General features: G+C 36.4%; 1 protein-coding gene across 1 annotated transcript in view; it reads left to right on the top strand.

Annotated features, from left to right (window-relative positions):
* The first annotated feature begins 1,221 nt into the window (after window positions 1-1,221).
* The window catches only part of cacna1fa (calcium voltage-gated channel subunit alpha1 Fa), a 52,695-nt gene continuing 33,126 nt past the window's right edge, over window positions 1,222-20,790 (top strand). Inside the window, exons 1-27 of the mRNA XM_039663916.2 lie at window positions 1,222-1,326; window positions 3,182-3,321; window positions 3,467-3,609; window positions 3,722-3,874; window positions 8,745-8,941; window positions 9,650-9,753; window positions 10,008-10,150; window positions 10,522-10,587; window positions 10,697-10,763; window positions 10,857-10,883; window positions 11,044-11,204; window positions 11,290-11,515; window positions 12,550-12,757; window positions 13,933-14,053; window positions 14,171-14,243; window positions 14,319-14,379; window positions 14,739-14,796; window positions 14,895-14,994; window positions 15,095-15,224; window positions 16,078-16,137; window positions 17,282-17,388; window positions 17,529-17,616; window positions 17,862-17,969; window positions 18,256-18,308; window positions 18,387-18,533; window positions 18,612-18,813; window positions 18,977-19,135. Coding sequence (XP_039519850.2) covers window positions 3,257-3,321; window positions 3,467-3,609; window positions 3,722-3,874; window positions 8,745-8,941; window positions 9,650-9,753; window positions 10,008-10,150; window positions 10,522-10,587; window positions 10,697-10,763; window positions 10,857-10,883; window positions 11,044-11,204; window positions 11,290-11,515; window positions 12,550-12,757; window positions 13,933-14,053; window positions 14,171-14,243; window positions 14,319-14,379; window positions 14,739-14,796; window positions 14,895-14,994; window positions 15,095-15,224; window positions 16,078-16,137; window positions 17,282-17,388; window positions 17,529-17,616; window positions 17,862-17,969; window positions 18,256-18,308; window positions 18,387-18,533; window positions 18,612-18,813; window positions 18,977-19,135 — 3,027 coding nt within the window. The 5' untranslated portion in view covers window positions 1,222-1,326; window positions 3,182-3,256. The remainder of the gene's footprint in view (window positions 1,327-3,181; window positions 3,322-3,466; window positions 3,610-3,721; window positions 3,875-8,744; window positions 8,942-9,649; window positions 9,754-10,007; window positions 10,151-10,521; window positions 10,588-10,696; window positions 10,764-10,856; window positions 10,884-11,043; window positions 11,205-11,289; window positions 11,516-12,549; window positions 12,758-13,932; window positions 14,054-14,170; window positions 14,244-14,318; window positions 14,380-14,738; window positions 14,797-14,894; window positions 14,995-15,094; window positions 15,225-16,077; window positions 16,138-17,281; window positions 17,389-17,528; window positions 17,617-17,861; window positions 17,970-18,255; window positions 18,309-18,386; window positions 18,534-18,611; window positions 18,814-18,976; window positions 19,136-20,790) is intronic.

Genomic DNA, 20,790 nt, shown 5'->3' with positions numbered 1-20,790 from the left:
TCATGTAAATTCGTAGGAATAAGCAGCAGACTCACTGTGCTGAAGTCGTGGACATGGATGTGACACAGAAAGGTGAGTGATATGCCACATAGCCTACACCTGCACTGAGACCATTCAACTCTCTTGTAGAAAGACATATCCTAGTGCAAACTATTCCATTAAATTAATAAACGGGTTATTGACCAGTTACATTTTTTTTCAACAAAAATTCAAGATAAAAGAGAGAGAGAGAGAGAGAGAGAGAGAGAGAGAGAGAGAGAGAGAGAGAGAGAGAGTGTGTGTGTGTGTGTATAGTTGCAGTAACTATTTCGAAAAAAATAAATAATAATTACATGTTTGCTTTTTGTAGCTCACAACCTTGCAGTTCTTGCAACATAAAATTTGATTGATAGATTTTTTGGAGAGTCAAATACTTGGAATTAGTTTCTCTTATATTCACTTCTGCCTGATCCCCTATTAGGCTTCTGTTAGCCTACTGGCCTCTTTCAATCATGCACCATGTGCTTTAAACAGTTAATGTTGTGCTGAGTAAATGTCAAATCTAACACTCATATGGCACAAACATTAAAAAAGATTATTCAGATCATAGACATTAGAAACTAATTGCATGCATTTCACTGGAAATGAATATCTTTATAGTTTAGCTTGACCACTTATATTCATCATTAACTCTCATATTGTTTCAAAACTGAATGAACACAATAGAATATATATTTTTTAAATGTACTGGTTTGTTGCTTGCTAGCTGTAGACCCCATTTACTGCATGGAGAATGTCAAACGGATTTGGAGTGACCATTTTGATTGGAATCTTGATTCTCTCAATTTTGATTCTCTCAAAGTGAACTTATAGTTTAAAAATTTATATTAGATGCAGATAATTTGTCACAGCAGGCATAAATTTAATAAGAGAATACCCTTTATTTCAGATGGGGCCGGCTTGGCCGGGTCTGACCCCAGCAAGACGGACACACTCAACTCAACAGGTTCTGCAGGGCAAAAGAGAGCTGGAGGAGCCAAGAAGCACATGCAAGCAAACAAATCGGCCCTGCGTGCTCCCAGAGCTCTGTGCTGCCTCACTCTCAGCAATCCTATACGTATGGCAGCACTGGCCCTAGTGGAATGGAAATATCCTTTACCCAATGTGTTTGCTCAGTCCTTGTACATTCTTTTCTTTTGTATGTTTTCAATATGATTGTTTCCTTGACCATAGACCTTTAAGCCCTTTGATATATTCATTTTACTGGCCATTTTTGCAAATTGTGTTGCCCTTGGTGTGTCAAAACCATTTCCCGAAGATGATTCCAATGCCACCAACCACAATCTGGTGAGTCTACCATGCCATTCACTCAGTAAATGACAACTGATTCCACCACCCAAAATAAATCAAACCACATAATATAATTTTGTGCTTCATGATCATCCAAGCACATTCTGCTTTAATTAATCATTAGCTACTGATTTGCTAAGGTATCATTATGTTATGACTTTACTTGTTGAGGCACATCATTATTAACTGGTCATTTAGTAATTGTAGTAATTTGCACATTCATTTGCTGTAACAATGAAGTAATTAATCATGTGTTAATGCATATTAGTGTACCTGTCATATTATATGGAGGTTGAAATACAAGGCTTTGGCTCATTCTGGTCATTAACATATTAATTAACACTATTAGTTAAAAAAAGAGTTATTATGGAATTAATCCACAATTACATATTTAATTAATAACAATTCATGCATGAACTAATAGATTAACCTTACATACTCTTAATTAGTTCCTAATGTGGTAATCATTAATGAATAGCTTAAATAATCATTAGTCACACATTTATTCAGTATTATCTGAGCATTAGTTAAGCATGAATTAATGCTTATTTTAGTGCACCCATATTGTTTTGTGTGTATGTAGATTCTGCCATTTGTGCATATGCTAACTATCACACTAAAGCATAAAGTGAGACTATTGACAGGACATTTTGAAGAACACTTTAATTCTACTACTGCGACTTCATGCTGGTTAGTTCATTCCACTGTGAAATCTCATTTGTATAAGATCTTGCGCTACATAACCTGCATGTTGTCCTGTGGTTTTGCGTTCAATTAGACTTTTCTCATTGCACCAGGTTAGGACACAGTGTCAATGGAAAGTACTTAAATGTTTGTGCTTTCGGGCCCTGTCTGAACAACTTACCCTTGAGAGTTTTTTTTAATGATCTGTATGTTAAATTGGATGTATCCAATAGAAGGAAATGTACAAGTCTTCAGAGCTCCTAGTGTTCAGTGCAACACTATAATTGCATTAGGCTTGAAGTTTGACTGACAGTTCTGAATACCAAACAGGATAAGAGTATTGACCATCTGTTCTCTATCTATGCAGCTCGCTCACTGTCCTTACAGAAGACACATGATATACTCTCTGACGGATATTAATGATTGCAACAAACCGTTACTTGCACCGTGCTATATTTAATAGATTCACCTCTCCATGCTTCTCTGTTTTTTCTATTGTCTGTCTTTTCTTATTCTTACACAACACCATCAATCTGGATTTAACTAACACTTGCACTATAACCCCCATATAGAACTTTTACAGTTTGCTCATAGTGCCATTTTCAGGTTAGCTTAGACTTTGATGTCAACTGAGTCAGTAGTGCATTCAGCATATGGATGACTAGCTGGTATTAACGTGTGGTAGCATTTAGCTTTAGCTTCTTACTGAGTTGGTCAAGAGGGCAGAAAGCTAATGAGCTCAGCAATGTGTGTTAAAGGGGGAATCAGGTGAAAGAGAGAGTGTATTTGAATGTGTGTGTGTGTGTGTGTGTGTGTGTAGACCAAATTGCTTCTAAATCATTAAGCTTGTATATTTAAATATCATGCAACTTCATTTTGACAGACACATTTGTGCTATTTAAAATTCACTTTGACATCTAAATATATTGGACTTTTGCTGCTCGATATTTTTAAGAAAACAAAACATTTGAACAGCATTTATTGCACAGAAATTTAGACAAATGTCTTTACTGTGACTTATGAGAAATTGAATGCATCCTTGCTGAATATATTTTTTTAAATCTTACAAACTTTTGAATTTTGATTGTGTGTGTGTGTGTGTGTGTGTGTGTGTGTGTGTGTGTGTAGATATTGCATTGCTTCTACTTACTTCCTTAATTCTTCCTAGGAACAAGTGGAGTATGTGTTTCTGGTTATTTTCACCATCGAAACATTCACAAAGATTCTTGCGTACGGTCTGGTCATGCATCCTAGCGCCTACATCCGCAGTGGGTGGAACTTGCTGGATTTTATCATTGTCATTGTAGGGTATGTGTGTGGTTTTCAAGTTGAAAATGCTTTCTTTCTTTCTTTCTTGATTTAATGAAGACCAAGTTTAGCTACATAAACCTTCTTAATTGACAGTAGAGGGAACAGCAGAAGAGGTTACCAGGTTTGTGTGTTCCATTTGCAGTCTTTTCAGTGTGATAGCTGAAATGGGAGAGCACAAACCAGGAGAGGCACATCACGCGGCAGGCAAACCAGGTGGTCTTGATGTCAAAGCTCTGAGAGCTTTCAGAGTACTACGACCCCTGCGTCTTGTTTCTGGAGTGCCGAGTAAGTGTGTGCATGCTTTCTTCTGTAGTTTTGAGTAGAAAATGAATACGGCGGGTGTACTGTATAATTCTGATGTATACAGTGATTGTGATTCAGGCTGTGATGTGTGCAGGTCTGCAGATTGTCTTGAACTCCATCATGAAGGCCATGGTGCCCTTGCTCCACATCGGTCTGCTGGTCATGTTTGTCATCATTATTTATGCCATCATTGGGCTGGAGCTCTTCATAGGCAGAATGCACAAGACCTGCTACTATGTAGGGACAGGTGAGAAATGCAAGCACAGGCTCTTACAAAGCGGGCTGCAATGCCTCTCTGTCTGCATGTTTAACTCTCCCCAACAGCATAAAATACAGGTTTTTTTACAATCACTTTCTTACTATTTTCAGAACCCTGATGTCATTTTTCTCAACTCTAGACACAAAACTCACAACCAATGATCAAAATGCACATTTTTCAAAACTTTAACCCATTTCTCAATTGCTTGGATACAATACACATACAACTTAGATCATTTGTTCATTCAACATAAATCACCTGTTCAATATGACACAACTTAACATCAAAGTACGGCTATTTCAAAAGGCAATTCACACATTATATTTCAAATGAGTGTCTATTCATTTCCTTACAATGATCTAACTATCAATTGATACAGCTGCTCAAAATGAAAAGTAACTGTTGCATTACTCTTACATGTAATGCATAATTGTATGGAAACAGACACACAATCTGTGTATCATGTTTACAGTAAATCATGAAAGTTTCAAGATTACTAGATTCATTGTCACCAATTAGCATGGAGCATGAACCAATTAGTCTACAATATCCATGGATGTAGCATAATGTCATGTATTTTTGCCTTGACCAGTGTTGTGATTGGACTGTAGTGTTTTGCATCAATATATCACACACTTTCCACTTGTGTGTATTCCACTATGTGTGTATTCTCTCTATTACTGCAGTGCTTTTACAGAGATGTCTTTACTGTACATGTAGTGCCATAATGAAACCTGTATCACCTATTTTGTTCTACAATATTTAATAGATAAATTCATAAATCTGGTGCACTTTGAAAGTTCATAATTAAGTGATTAACTAATTTAGTGTCTGCAATGAGCCTGGTTTGTAGTAGGCTACAATTTTTTTCTGAGCCAGAAACAGAGAGCGCTCACTGCTTGACATCACAACTATTCAGTGTTTTCAACCACATAGAGTTTATTTTAGGTTTCAGAAATTTAAATTCACAAATGTTACTACAGTTTTTTTTATTCGCTTTGGTACTATTTTCACAAGTAAGGTGTACATTTTCAAAACTCTTATTGCTAATATCACAACAGATCATCAAAAGTGCACTTTTTTCAAACATTCCATCATGTTTTCAACTGTGTTAGTACAATTCACACAATCACAAAGTATCCTTTTCACAACACAAAATAAGTGTTTCATCTACATTATTGTTTCATTCACAGTAACTGCCTTTCATAAAGCTCTTACTATCAAACTTTTGATTTGCATCTCTTTTTGTTCAGTTTACTGTAATACTTTTGTCTATTATTTAATCCAACAGATCTTAATGGTTAATCAATTAATCATTTGGTAAACCTATAGATTCTCATTTCAGCAATATACAGTATATGGATTTTGAGAACTACAGAAATAAAATGTGTGTTTGTATGAATATTTAAATTACATGTAACCACACATGATGAATACTCGGGATAGCTAATTGATTTCACATAGTGGTGGTAACCAAAATTGGCCACTATGTACTGTAAATGATTGTAGAGGATGTCTTCATTGATCCTTCACTTGATTACATATATGATGGATATTTGGAAATTATAGATTATGTAAATGTTGGGTACTGTAAGTGTATTGCCTAATGTTACAGTAAAACTGTGTAATCTGTCTTTTACAGTATAGTACTGTAGCATATTCATTTCAGCACTTCTAAGGCCAATTTGAAACATGTATCTTGCATTGTTTGCCGTTGGATGAACTGATTGTTAAAAGTACTAAACTGAAAGAAGATCATATTGTTGTGTTTCAGTGATTAAACCAAATGTTCTCATTACATATTACAATAATCTTGTGTTTGAAATAATGATTATGTGGACTGAAAACATGTGCAACTGACTGAAAGCATTACATCAGGTTTTGAAAGAATGACTAGCTGCGTTACAAGTGTGATCAGTTTAGATTTTTGTACTAAGAGTTTTGAAAATGTACACCTTACTTGTGAAAATAGTACCAAAGCGAACAAAAAAAACTGTAAAAAAGAAATACATTTAGAGTTTTTCAAATACACACTTATGTCTATGAAAGCGAAAATAATAATTATTTACATTATATAATTAGACGACACATACTGTATTATTCATATCAAATACACATCGTGTAAGTAACTTTCAAGTTTACTCTATGCTTCTCCCAGTTCACCGGCCACTTACATTTATTTATTTCGGGAGAAGTGGATAAATTGACATTTGTTAAATCCAACAGATCCGATTCTCTAAAATGCGGCATAAACTAACACCCATTGCGTATAGCTCAACTAAGGTGTTTAACAAAACACATCCACCTGCTCATATTTGACAAACGGAATATCAGATATTTCCTGCGATAGCCAACAAATTTGTGAAATAAACGCAGATAGTCAGTCATTCAGGGCTATAGACCTTATTCAGAGCAGCGCCATGACAGGTATGAAAGTGAGGCTGTGAGGGATAGACTTACCGTGTTTCCAATGGCATCCGCTGTAAAAAGCTGAATAAAGCTCCTAGATTACTTACAATTTTCCACAGCTTACATTTTCGGAAGTTTTTTGTCAACTGAAATTTTTTGGAAAGATATTTTTCCAGTGTTTTACATGTAGAACAATCCGAAAACACAATAAATAACAGTACAGCCCATTGAAGAGATGCAGATCTATCCCTCACAGCCTCGCTTTCATTCTCATTAAAAATCAAAGATGGCGCTGCCGTGAATAAGGTGTCTTGTGTCTGCCGTGTGACAAGCAATGACGCGTCACCATGGAAACCATAAAGGAAGACGATCTTAATAATGGGCGCCTCTAAAAACTTTTTAAACTTACGTGTTAAAAGGTTAAGTAAGGCTTACATTTAAATGTGTCGTCGTTTTGTTTTGAGTTTATGCTCAATAAATAAAGGAATTACAGTAATAGAGATGGGCACAAAATTACCACATTTTCTCCTTTTTGTCGCGCCCCACCTGTCATGTTTCTACTTTTACCAATTTTCCACCAAAAAAAGAACTGGTTCGGAACTGGTGCTGGTTCAAAGTTGGTTCGGAGTTGGTTCAACTTGCGAACCGCTTCAGAACCTATTTGTTTTTCCACTGACTAGAGCGCCAAGGGAACGACGTCGTTACGTCACTGTGTACGGCGCCATACGTCTTAGCTAGAAACGCTTGCAAATACAACATTACTTTCGGATTATCTCTAACTCGTATTCCAAGAAAACTTTAAAAACAATTGAAATATGTAAGTCTTTTAATCTTTTCGTTTGACATGTAATTTGTTTCTGATAAGTTATGTACCCCTGTTATTGTGTCTTTTTTTCCTTTCCATTTATTTGTTCTATGTTGTGACTTTTCTTCTTTGCTTATAATGTCTTCAATAAAATTTTTTACAAAAATAGAAACGCTAGCGTTAACTTCAAGCATAAAAATTAGAAAAGAGGCGGACTCCATCGTGTTTCTGCAAAAGTTTCTCTTGGCTTTGCGATCCTTTATTATGGTCAGAAAAGATGTTTAGAACACATCTAAACCCGCCTCCAGCCCCCGACATAAGCATGACGTGGTAAAAGAACGGTTCTAGTCCAGCAAAGAGTTGGTGCCGCTTTGGAACCAGTTCTCCTGGCCGAGAACCGGTTCTTTGGCTGTTGAAACACAAAGAACTGGTTCGCGCGCAGGCACCGGCTCCGAACCGGCTCTCAAAATGCTTTGGTGGAAAAGGGGCTTTTGAGAAACGCTGGATTAAGTAGATCAAGTCACATCAACACCCCCAAAGTTTGAACAGTCCTATATTGATTTATTTGCTGTTTAATGTTTGGTGATTGTGTTAGGAGAGCTTACGTGTGCGTAAACAATGCTTCTATCATTTGTTTCTGCTTCTTTTTGGGTCCAAAGGTTCTTTACTATTTCAGAAGGTGTGTAGTATCTCCCCCTATCGTATAAAGCCGGGCACATGCTGTACGATTTAGCCATGATTTGGTTGACAAATTTTGTGAATCCTTAAAGATTTCTTTGATCCTTGATCAAAATTTGTAGTCTTTGATCACTAGTGTGATCTCATGTTCTCATGTTGACATGTTCTCCGACAGTCAATAAAAAAGTTCAGAAGTTCTGAGGCACAGTCCTGCTGTGTGGCTTTTCCTACAACCATCAAATCAAAATTAATCAAAACCTGATGACGCAAATAGTGAGACAACAGCAAACAACCACTTGCTCCACAAACACCTTTTTGTTTTCTTTTTCCAGTTTTCCATTATCAAAATTAACTCTTGCTTAAAGGGATACTCCACTTTTTTTGGAAATAGGCTCATTTTACAACTCCCCCAGAGTTTAACAGTTGAGTTTCACCGTTTTCAAATGCATTCAGACGATTTTCTGATATTTAGAAGAATATCAGTAACCAGACAGTTTCTGCTCTCATTGACTTCCATAGTAGGTATGGAAGTCAATGAGAGCAGAAACTGTCTGGTTACTGATATTCTTCTAAATATCAGAAAATCTGGTGAATGGATTCAAAAACGGTGAAAATGAAATGAGCCTGTTTCCAAAAAAAGTTTAGTATCCCTTTAACACATCTTGACTGCTGTACAGTCTGACATTAATGACAATTGAGATCCTACTGTGTGGAATGGCTTATAGCGGGCATCATGTTCGTAGAGGTCTGACAAGCAACAATCGTAAAGGACTATTATAAATTGTACAGTGTTGGCCGGCTTAACAGTGAAAACATGGATTGCTGGAAAATTCCGCCGATGGCAGGGAAGCGTTGTATCATAAATGATGGAAAATTCTGTCAATGATGGGGAAAGAGTTAAATTAGTTGTTTGTTGACTATAAATGATTTTAAACCCTATGAAATTGTTTATTTTCATGTGAAAAGAGCTAATGGTGGACGATGATCCTACACCATGTGCTTTTGCCGGCAACGGTCGCTTCTGCGTGGGGAATAACACGGTGTGTCAGGGAGGATGGGAAGGACCTAATGGAGGCATCACCAACTTTGACAATATCTTCTTCGCCATGCTTACCGTGTTCCAATGCATTACAATGGAGGGCTGGACTGATGTGCTCTACTGGGTACGACCTCTCCCTCATCTTTTTCACTTTTACAATTTTTTGAATTTTTTTATTTAGCTAAAGTTACTAATTTTACACAAACAGCATACTTTATTGGAATGTTAATGAAAATAGAAGATTATTTGAGGTATTTGAGTTACTGTAAAGCAATGTTTTTCTATACAATTTAAAAAACAGCTCAAAAAATGCAAAACCTGTAAATATTTACTGCAGAAAATAATTTCAACTCTCAGTTTTTTTAATTAAAAGCAAACTGTTTATAGCCTCGAGAGTTCTATACATTTATGTTTACATATGACCAATGTGATCATTTTGGTTAACAATAATGTCACTGGATATAATCACTAACTAACCTGGTTGCACTTTATTTTACAGCTTGTGTACTTATGTGTACTTTACAGTGTGCATACCTAAGAAAGTAAAGGTTAGGTTTAGGGGTAGGTTCAGGTAAGTTATTACCCAGTTATTGTAATTACTGTAATAAGTACATATTAGGTACATGGGGAAAAGAAATGTAAAATAAAGTTCTATTCTACCTTGTTTTTTTAAAGTTATAGCCAATCTATGCCACTCAAAAAACACTTGACAGCTCATGAGCAACTTTATATAACCTCTGTTTTCTCTCTCTCTCTCTCTCTCTCTCTCTCTCTCTCTCTCTCTCTCTCTCTCTCTCTCTCTCTCTCTCTCTCTATGTATTGTTTCACACAGATGAATGATTCCATCGGGTTTGAGCTGCCTTGGGTTTATTTTGTGTCTCTGGTAATTTTTGGATCTTTCTTTGTCCTCAATCTCGTGTTGGGTGTTTTGAGCGGGTGAGTGACTCAAGCCCTGGTCCCGTATAACCCTTTTAAATCATATGTGTGTTTATAATACTAGTACGGTAAAAAAAAAAAAAATAACGAAAATATTGAAAATAACGATTTTGTGTTATAGCTTCAGCTCTGCCCCCCATTGAAAATTAAATTATATGAGCAGATACATACTGTAAAGATGTGGAGGTCTTGTGATGACATTTGTTGGGCATCTTGTGAAGGTTTACATTCCATGTGTCTTTTGCACATCACAGTGAGTTCTCTAAAGAGAGAGAGAAGGCTGTGTGTCGTGGTGAACTGCAGATGGCCCAGGAGAAACAACAGATGGAGGAGGACATGATCGGCTACATGGACTGGCTCATTGAAGCAGAGGACATGGATGAGGATGGAAACAAACGTAATATAAGCTTTATTTAGCGTTCCTTTCACATTATGATCACACTGGAAAAATTTACAGTAGGCACTTAATTGCATGTTAATTACAATTAAATGAAAATGATTTATTGTTCATATTTATATCCAGTGTAACTTTAGAGTGTTTTTTTTACCCGCTTTAGTAGGACATAAATTAACTACTTCTTTAAATGTAATTTTTTACAGTCATTATAATTGCTTCTATTAAAATCTGGTAATTATATGTAATGGCAAGCAATTTTGGTAAACTAAAATTTACTTAAAAAGTACTAAAACGTGTTAAGAAGCAGTGTAGTGTTTGTTTTTCAGTCAATGAAGACCTTTTTTTTTTCTTTTTTGTGGTGTAAATGGCAGGTGCTGTGGTGGCTAAGAAAAAAATGATGAAGAAATATGGCTGGTACAAACACAGTGAAGATGGAGGTATACTGAAGTTTCACTCAGATTTGTGTGTATTAAGATAAATGAAGACATTTTATCTTTACCCTTATCATTTTTGAAGTACAGATTCAGTCCTTTTTCTTTTATACAGAATCAGATTCAGACTCTGAGTTTGAAGCATTCTTGGATGATGACAGTGGTTTCTGTTCATCTATCATGTAAGTACTAAGTATTTTAATATTGTTGTTTCATATATAATAAATGATTAAAGACCAGAGATTTAATTAACCTAAACTCATTATTTTCATTAGGGCACGACTGATGGCTATAAGTTTTTGGTAAGTGTTAATTTGTTGTAACTTTTACTAGAAGCCCCCAAAATTGTTCTCTAAGGAACTTTCTAAGGAATCATTTTAAAGTGACGTATTTTACATCTTTTTTTTGAAGTTTCAGATTTAATCTCTACTTATATTTGCTACTGAATTTTCTCTTTCTCAGTGAGCAGCTGTACCACTTAAATGTGGTCATTAGAAAGAACTGCCGTGTGGCTGTAAAGTCCACCAATTTCTACTGGCTGGTGCTACTGCTGGTGTTCCTCAACACTGCCGCCAGCGCCTCTGAACACTACGGCCAGCCCAAGTGGCTCACGGATATACAGGGTTTGTGTGACTGAAGTATTGCCAAAGTTTGCCTTTAATGAGATGATTTGACTCTGCCTTAAATACGGTCTTTTTAATGTCCCAGAACGCGCAAATAAGATCCTTCTGGCTCTGTTTACGCTGGAGATGCTGATGAAACTCTACAGCTTCGGCTTTCAGATCTACTTCATGGCACTCTTTAATCGTTTTGATTGTTTCGTGGTGTGTGGTGGAATCCTGGAGACGGTGCTGGTGGAGATGGAACTAATCCCGCCCATCGGAATCTCTGTGCTGCGCTGCGTTCGTCTGATCCGTATCTTCAAAGTCACAAGGTGAATTAGCTCATAAGTGTTGCTAACTCTTTGACGTTGAATGTAAAATGGTGTAGTATTAATGACTTGGCTGTATCATTTGAATAGAAATGAGTTATGAGAGCAACAGTCTCAGTTTGAGACTTTTAGATACTGTTATAGCATTTATTGCTATTTTTAATTAGTTTTTATTTTTTAGATTTTAATTTAATTTTTGTTAAAGTTTTAGTTATTTTTTTGTGTGTGTTTGTGTCATTTTTATTAGTGTTTTCTTAATGTATGTAATAACAATATAATAACCCTGTAATTCATTTTAGATTTTAGAAAATAAAGCAAACTCTAATTATTAAAATAATCAATTAGACTCAATGAGAGCAAAGTCCCTTTAAAGGAAAATCAGTAACACTTTACAATAAGGTTCATTAGTCAATATTAGTTAACTACCTTAGTTAAGATGAATTAAGAATGAACAATACTTCTACAGCATTAATTAATCTACAAACATTTACTAATACATTATTAAAATCAAACGTTGTATTTGTTAACATTAGTTAATGCATGTGAACATGAACAAAAAATGAACATCTGTATTTTTATTAACTAACATTAACAAATATGAATAAACACTGTAACAAATTTATTGCTCATGGTTAGTTTCCGGGAAGCTATTTTGAGCATCCAAGGCCGATCTATTTGAATGAGGGAATCCTGAAATCTCAAAAACTTCTTGCTGAGCTCACAATTAAATAGCAAATTTCAAATAAGCAACAAAATCTGACACGTGCTGTATGAAAAATGTTGTTTCTTATGCTCAAATAGCATTAATAAAGCATATTTTCAGGCTTGATCAACCAATGTGTATGTGCTGTCCTAAGAATGTCTGTACCAACCACCGATTAGCTTTTATTTAGAAGGTGGGACGTATTCCGCCATATTGCGCATTGTAGTTTCTCCTATTCATAAATAATAGGAGCACAGCGTCTTTTTATATAGTGTTTGATAAGAGTCATGCTGATTTTCAAGGTTCATTGAACATGCTGAATGTCTCTCTTTAGACACTGGGCTGCCCTCTCAGACCTGGTGGGCTCTTTGCTGAATTCAATGAAAGCCATTTGCTCCCTCCTGCTGCTGCTCTTCCTCTTCCTCATCATCTTCGCTCTCCTGGGCATGCAGCTCTTTGGTGGAAAGTTCAACTTTGATGAAACTCAAATGAAAAGAAGCACCTTTGACACTTTTCCATCTGCCCTGCTCACCTGTTTCCAGGTTACTAAGCTAAAATTTGCACTGTTTTTTTTTTTTCTGTCATATTTATGCGGCCTGTGAGGTCAAGTACATACACTAATTATTACCTAAACTCCTAAAAGCTGTGAAAAATAAAGGTATCCCGTTAAAAAGAAGTACACTTTAGCATACTTTTAAAATTAGTATGTGTTACTGAAAAAATTATACTTAGGTGTGACACTAAGTGTGGTATGAAGTGAATTGTTTGAGCTCTTAATTGCTTGTTAATTGCAATTTAAATTAAAATGTATTGGGAAGTCTTTTCTTCCATATTGTGACAGCTTCTCAAACAAGAAAAAATGTTGGGTGGGACTTGATTGAAAAACTGTATTTATATAGCACCTTTCCAACACCCAATGTCGCTTTACAAAGACAAGTTTAAGGAACAGAACCAAATAAAAACAATAACAAAGCACAATACACAATACACATACCAATGGCAGAATAGTAATAAACAGAGGTTGATTACACGTCAATTACAATGTCATCAGAGAATAGAAGATGTTGCTGTAAGAGGGAGGGAAAGTTACTTTGATTAAATATTAAGAGGGGGTACAGGAATAATAAAAAAACAATGATATTGACAGAAAAAAAATCAATATTCCATAAAAAATAAGAATTGGTCATTTTGATTTCAGGGTGACTTTAAGGACTCTTCTTTTTCACAAGGGAATATAAGCCTATGTATATTTTCAAATAGACTTGACCCCTTTATGAAATTAAGCCCTTTAAGTTGCTTGACCCCTTTAAGAAATGTTTTTTGTCATCCTACTCCCAAAACAATGATTGGTTTATTAGCAATAGCTGTAAGGTGGTTCTTAACAGTACATCTTAACTTAAAGGGACAGTTCACCCAAAAATGACAATTGTCTCATCATTTATTCACCCTCAATTTGTTCCAAACCAGTATGTTTTTTCTTATGTTGAACACTAAAGAAGACATTTTAAAGATTGTCAGTAACTAAACAGTTTCTGGTGCCCATTGAGTTCCATAGCATGAAAAACTATGAAAGTCCAAGTCAAGTGTTGGTTACTGACAGAAGAACAGAAGAAAAAAAACATACTGGTTTGGAAAGGTTGAGTACATGAAATTTTACATTCACATACAAACGTGTACAGAACTGGGAGGTGTAGACTAAGAACTCTTTCTTATATAGATCCTAACAGGGGAGGACTGGAACTCTGTCATGTATGATGGCATCATGGCGTATGGTGGACCAGTGTTTCCCAATATGATTGTCTGTATTTACTTTGTCATTCTTTTCGTCTGTGGTAACTGTATCCTTTTATCAAAGTGTATTCTATTTATAAGCTCCATATTTTCATATGCATTAGCCTGTCCATATGGCTATTCTTATATCTTGTTTCTGGTCCTTGACTTACTTTGTCTATCAGACATCTTGCTGAATGTCTTCTTGGCTATCGCTGTGGACAACTTAGCCGGAGATGGTGGCAAAAAGAAAAAAGAGTAGGCAACACTCACATATTGTTATTGTTGTGCAGTCATAGGCATAGAACTCAATTTGGTTGTTCTGTTTTATAGGGAGAAAAAAGAAGAGGATGAGGAATGGGAAGATGATGAAGAAAGAGAGGAAGATGCTGGTGTAAGAACCCTGCTCTCTCACATTCTCTTTTAAAGGCATTCGAGACACATTTAACTTCTGTAATGTGATTTAGAATTTCTGTGTATAATGAGCAATAATGTGGAGTGGGATTAGATTTAAAATTTTTTACCCATCCTTATTTAATTGGGTTGTAAAAAACTGATGAAGATATTATTAGTTATTATTGGTGAGGGTTTTTTTCAGTAGGTTAGTTATCACATTTTGATCAATTTTATGAAAGTATTATTATATCAAAGTTATCACATTTATATATATATAAAATATGACTTTATATAATGTGCAGTGATTAATTGAGCATTTATTGTCATCTTTTTCTGATTTTTTTTTTCTTTGTTCAGAATGAAATGGATGATTGGGAAGAAAATGAGGAGTTTAGAGCAATTGAAGGGCTTGAGGGTAAATACTGTCCAGTCCAAAACTTTATAGTCACATTGATTATAAATGTATGTGAACTTACTTCATGACATGTTTTTATATCTTAATTTTCTCCAAAGGTATAGGCACTCCCATGAAAGTCGAAAGTTTTCAACCCAAGGAGAAAATTGTACCAATTCCTGATGGAAGTTCATTTTTCATCCTTGGAAAGAAAAACTGGTATGTTAACATTTAAAAAAAAAAATAGCACAAATGATGGTTGCTAACTATAACTTTTCTGATCTACGACTTGAAATTAACCTTGCCAATGTTCACTTAGTCTCAGAGTTGCCTGCCACAACCTGATTCATCATCATTACTTCACCAACATCATCCTTGTCTTCATCATACTGAGTAGTTTTTCATTGGCCGCTGAAGACCCAATCAAAACTCATTCTGTCCGGAACGTTGTAAGTTCTAGTGCCTAGAATAGAGGATAAGACCCAGAACGCTTGAGGGCCAGTCTGTGTCCAAATCTTTCACTTTTTTTTTTCCATTCTTCACATTCCCAAAGTGAGGCAAATTATTGATACTGTATACCATTTTTAAATTCCAAAAATCATCAGGCACAATAGCTGGCCCTGCAAATTAGCATTTGATAGTCTTAAAATAGTAATAGATCTCATGTCCCTGCTAGATGGCATTTCTCAAGTGCACTGTGGTACCCATGATTCCCAAACACCATCCCTTGTGCCTAATAGAGATGAATAAAATGGCAAATCCCCTGAAGACTTATATATTTCACCCACAGCCAAAGTTTTACATAAAAAGTGACCATATATATGAATTAATGGTCCTTAAATCGTTTTTCTCTATTCTGTAAAAAGTTGAAATCTTTAAAAAATAAATGTATTACAGTTGGTTCAAACATATTTTGGACTTTCATATGCTGTAAATCAGCTCTAAAGACAATAGTAAATAGTAATTTTTCAAGTGAAATCAGTTACGGTAAGTGCTGATTCGGTTTGGTTCAATTACTGTGTAAAGTTCATCATTTATGAAATGAATGCAATCCAGCTATAAAGCAGCTCTGTAGAAATCAGTGATGTCATCATCCAGCTCAGTACAGCTCTCATCCAATAGTGTCAGTGCAGTCAAGTTAATGGTATTGCTGAATATTAAGTGTCCCCAACTAATCAAGCAAAAAAACAGTGTGTATGCAAAGTATAATTGAAATATGATCTATTCTAGGCTCATGAGATTGACCCTGGTACCAAAGACAATGACTGTACTCTTGATTGCTTTCTTTATGTTCTATGATAGATGCTGGGCTATGCTGATTATGTCTTTACCACCGTCTTCACTATTGAGATCATGTTGAAGGTAAACTATTGATCATCCTATACAAAGTTAAAATCTCTCTTGCTCCAAACTGATTTTTATCTATTCCATATGATTAGTTGTGGGTTACATCTGTAGCCAGAGCTGGGTTTATTTACAAATTGCAGTTACAGATTGTAAATTACACTATGAAAATTGTAGTTAGTAACGTAATCTGTTACATTACACAAAATTAGGTAATGTATTCAGTCGGACTTCTTTTTGATTACTTTTAAATAGCTTTTGACCTTACTCATTTATCATATTGATTTGAATTGTACATTTTTATTTATACAATATTGATATAAAAATATAAAGAGAAAGAAAATCTATTCCACAATATAAAGGGCATTACATTTTATGTCAGGGCTGCAGGGGATAGGTGAGATCTTTAAAAAACTACTAATTCATTGAATCATAAAAATCCACACCATTTGACATTGACATCAAAGGACCATGAATATGTAAATGAGTTGTTAAATTATTATTATATTATTAAATGGATTAGTTCAAAAGAGGTTTAGCTGACTAAAATGTTTTGGAATAACTGCATTAGATGTAAATATGGAATTATATAGATTTGTGCATTTTAACGTGTTTGAAAGAAAAATCCTTCTAAGGACATATAAAAGGTTATGTTAATTTGGATAATAATTCAAATGTGTTCATCAGAAGTTGATTGGATATGCAATATTGAGAAAACAATCTTTAAATTTAGTGGACAATTGCTTTCACCTCTCACATGACTAGTGGCTGGTGTGTACAATTCCACAAATCGAGAAGGCTTTACGAACATATAAAAGTAATAGGCTTTTTTTTATGATATGGAAGATTTGGGGATAAGCATTGAATATGTAATCATGTTATCAAAAAAAAAAAAAACCCCAAAAAAACCTAACTGTAGTCTGATTATGAGATTTTTAAAATATTTTAATCCAATTACAAGTACTTTATTTTTAGAATCTGCTCCAGATTATCAGTTAGTACCCAGGACTGTCTGTAGCCCTCTGTGGTTTTAAGCTCACACAAAGTATTGGCCATGTGAAAAATCATCAGATGCTTAATTGAGCATTGAGTTTGAACTTTATGGTGAACCTTCGTTTTGAGTATATAGATTAATGACAATGTGTGATTGTGTGTTGCTCAGATGACTGTGTATGGAGCTTTTCTTCATCAAGGGTCCTTCTGCAGAAACGCCTTTAACCTTCTTGACCTTCTGGTCGTCAGTGTGTCCCTCACCTCTTTCTTCTTGCAGTAAGTTTTCTTTCTTTCTTTCTTTCTTTCTTTCTTTCTTTCTTTCTTTCTTTCTTTCTTTCTTTCTTTCTTTCTTTCTTTCTTTCTTTCTTTCTTTCTTTCATTCATTCATTCATTCATTCATTCATTTCTGTACTTAGTTCGAGTGCCATTTCTGTGGTAAAGATTCTCAGAGTATTGCGAGTGCTCAGGCCTCTTCGAGCTATCAACAGGGCAAAGGGACTCAAGGTACAATTTTACAGTGTTTCTCAATGTTAACATGCTGCTCTGAGATGCAGATACAATAGCAGTATTACAATATGTTTTTCCTATTTTGTTTGATATTGTTATTTAGTATTAATCATAATAAAAATCATAACAATAATTTAAAAATGAGAACTCTTATTGTTACTGAAAGAGTGCCATGATGTTTATTATTATTTCCAGTTATGTTAATTCATAAATTTCAATTATTGTTGTCCATTTGCCTTCAGAGCGTGATTCAGTGTGTGTTCGTGGCCATCCGTACTATTGGCAACATCCTCATTGTCACCACTCTCCTCCAGTTTATGTTTGCTTGTATTGGTGTGCAACTTTTCAAGGTACTTAAACCCAACATAGAATTAAAATGGACATTTATTACCTTCTTAATGCACATTCCTGGTGTTATTTTGCATGATTGATTAGTTCCTTAGAAAAGAGTTTGAGTCAGTTTGTCTTTTATCAAAATGTAATAATTTGGTTCATTCCTGAAACCTTTTAGGTCTCCTCGTTTCCTTTTAGGTTGACATTATGTACAGCCTACTTGTTAATGTTAATCAGCAGCCTTACGTTCAATAGTGAAATCAGTATTCGCTTTGGTTAACATTAATGTAATACCTCTTGCAGGGCCGGTTCTACAGATGCACTGATGAGGCAAAACACACACCTGAAGAGTGCAAGTATGTTGTTTAGCCATAGTTGTTTGACAATGACTGACTTGGTAGTTTTCTTAGACATGTGTGTGGGATTTTTTTCAGGGGCACTTTTGTGGTGTTTAAAGATGGTGATATGAACCACCCAATGGTGAGGGAGAGAGTTTGGGAGAACAGCGACTTTAACTTCGACAATGTGCTGATGGGCATGCTTGCACTATTCACCGTCTCTACGTTTGAAGGCTGGCCACAGTGAGGAAAACGTTTAACATAACAGCAATGATTTTTAATCATCCAAATTTAATTATTTAATATTTTGGTATTTCGCAGGTTGTTGTACAAAGCCATCGATGCTAATGCAGAGAACAGAGGACCCATCTATAACTACCGTGTAGAGATTTCCTTCTTCTTCGTCATCTACATCATCATTATTGCCTTCTTCATGATGAACATCTTTGTGGGTTTTGTCATCATTACCTTCCGTGAACAAGGAGAGGCTGAGTTCAAAAACTGCGAACTAAACAAAAATCAGGTAAGTCTGGATTCAAGACCATCTTATTGGATATTAATTAGTTGATGCTAAGTTAAAATTCTCTTTTATATTAGTTAGTTTTAGTTATATTATTGTTTTGTCTTCCTAGTGTTGTTCTTTTTGTCTAATGGATTCTCTCATGGTATGTCTCTTTTGCTCACAGCGACAATGTGTGTATTACGCATTGAAAGCTCAGCCAATAAAGATTTACATACCCAAAAACCCTTCTCAACTCAAATTTTGGAAGATCATCAATTCCTCTCAGTTTGAGTACATTATGTTTGTGCTCATTCTGCTCAACACGCTCGCACTGGCTGTACAGGTACACACACACACACACACACACACACACGTGTTTACTTATCTATCAAAATAGATGTATTCAATAGATGTTCATTGTTTTTTTTATATACAGCTTTTTGCATTGTAAATATCCCTTGTTAATAAGAAGTGTGCTAATTGTATTGTGTACAATACATTTCAATCATTTCAATTTACTTGCAGATAATATTATATTCATGAAATTAAAGGCCAATTAATTGTACTTAAAGAGAGTACACTTTCATGACTGTTTTTATGATCTTTTCAGTTCAATCACATTTGATGTAGTCAGACGTACTGTACTGATTGGGATCACGCTTAGGGAGTCTGTTATTTTTGAGTATTGAAAAAACAAGCCAATGCACATTGGCGTCTCGTGCTCCGCCCCGCAGCGTAGGTATAAGTATGAAAGCGGATGCACGCACCACTCAGCATGCCGCCCCGGTTTCATTTTTTCCCGAGGTGCATGAGGTGGTTACTAGGTCGTGGACATCTCCTTTTTTGCCAGAAACTGCCTTAGTACCTCCTCTACCCTCACTACCCTTGACGGAGGAACGGCAGTGGAGTGGTCACGATGCAACTGTGTCCGGCAACCGCTACCTCTTGGAAGGGTGATCCTCGTCTTCCCTCTGGGGCTTGTAAGTTCTCGTCTGTTCTCACGGGTATAGCTTACAAAGCCTGTGGGCAAGCTGCTTCTTGCCAATGGTGTTTGCTGCAGGTCCATCAAGCCAAAGCACTCATGGACATGCACGAGGTGGTCCAGACTGTGAGCTCACAGGTGAGCTCTGTACCGCAACCGACCTCGCCCTCCTGGGCACGAAGATTGTGGCTCTCACGGTTGGTCTGGCGATGTCCACTTTAGTGTTCCAGGAGCTCCATCTCTGGCTCAACCTGGCTGATATGAGGGAGAACGAAAAGTCTCGGTTCCTGGACTCAACCATTTCCCAGGTTGGGCTCTTCGGAGACACGGTGGAGAATTTCACCCAACAGCTCTCCGCCACCCAGAAGCAGGCGAAGGCAATCCGTCACGTCCTGCCCCCGTGGCCCGCTGCTGCCTCCACTCATCCACTGGTGGCAGATGCTGCTCCAGCATATCAGTCAATTGGGTCTTCGGGTCAACTGGAAAAATGGCAAACAAGCAGAGGATCTCTTTTCTTGGTATGGAGCTGGACTCAGTCCACCAGACGGCACCCCTCTCAGAGGATCGTGTCCGGCCGGGGCTGAATTGCTTGAATACTGTCGAGAGCAGAACAGAAGTCCCACTGAAACTTTTTCAGAGGCTTCTGGGGCATATGGCATCCGCAGCTGCATTAACGCCGCTCGGATTGCTTTATACAGTATGAGACTGCCTTCACAGCCAAGGCCCGAGAGGAGCATGGCAGAGCAGCACGCTCCATGTGACAATCCCCCTGGCCTGTCGCCAAACCTTTAGCTCGTGGTCAGACCCTTCATTTCTCCGGGCCAGAGTGCCCCTAGAACAAGTGCCCAGGTATGCTGTAGTCTCCACAGATGCCTCCAACACCATCTGGGGGGCCACGTACAACAGGCATGCAGTAGCAACTGCATTGGCACATCAACTGCCTCGAGTTGCTAGCAGTACACCTTGTTCTGAGATGCCTCAAGACGCCGCTGCTCAGCAAGGATGTACAGGTCTAC

This window comes from Pimephales promelas, chromosome 14 (genome assembly GCF_988280905.1).
Source record: "Pimephales promelas chromosome 14, fPimPro1.hap1.1, whole genome shotgun sequence".
Taxonomy (NCBI): Eukaryota; Metazoa; Chordata; class Actinopteri; order Cypriniformes; family Leuciscidae; genus Pimephales; species Pimephales promelas.
The sequence above is the reverse complement of the archived record's forward strand: the minus strand, read 5'-3'. Positions and strand labels throughout refer to the sequence as shown.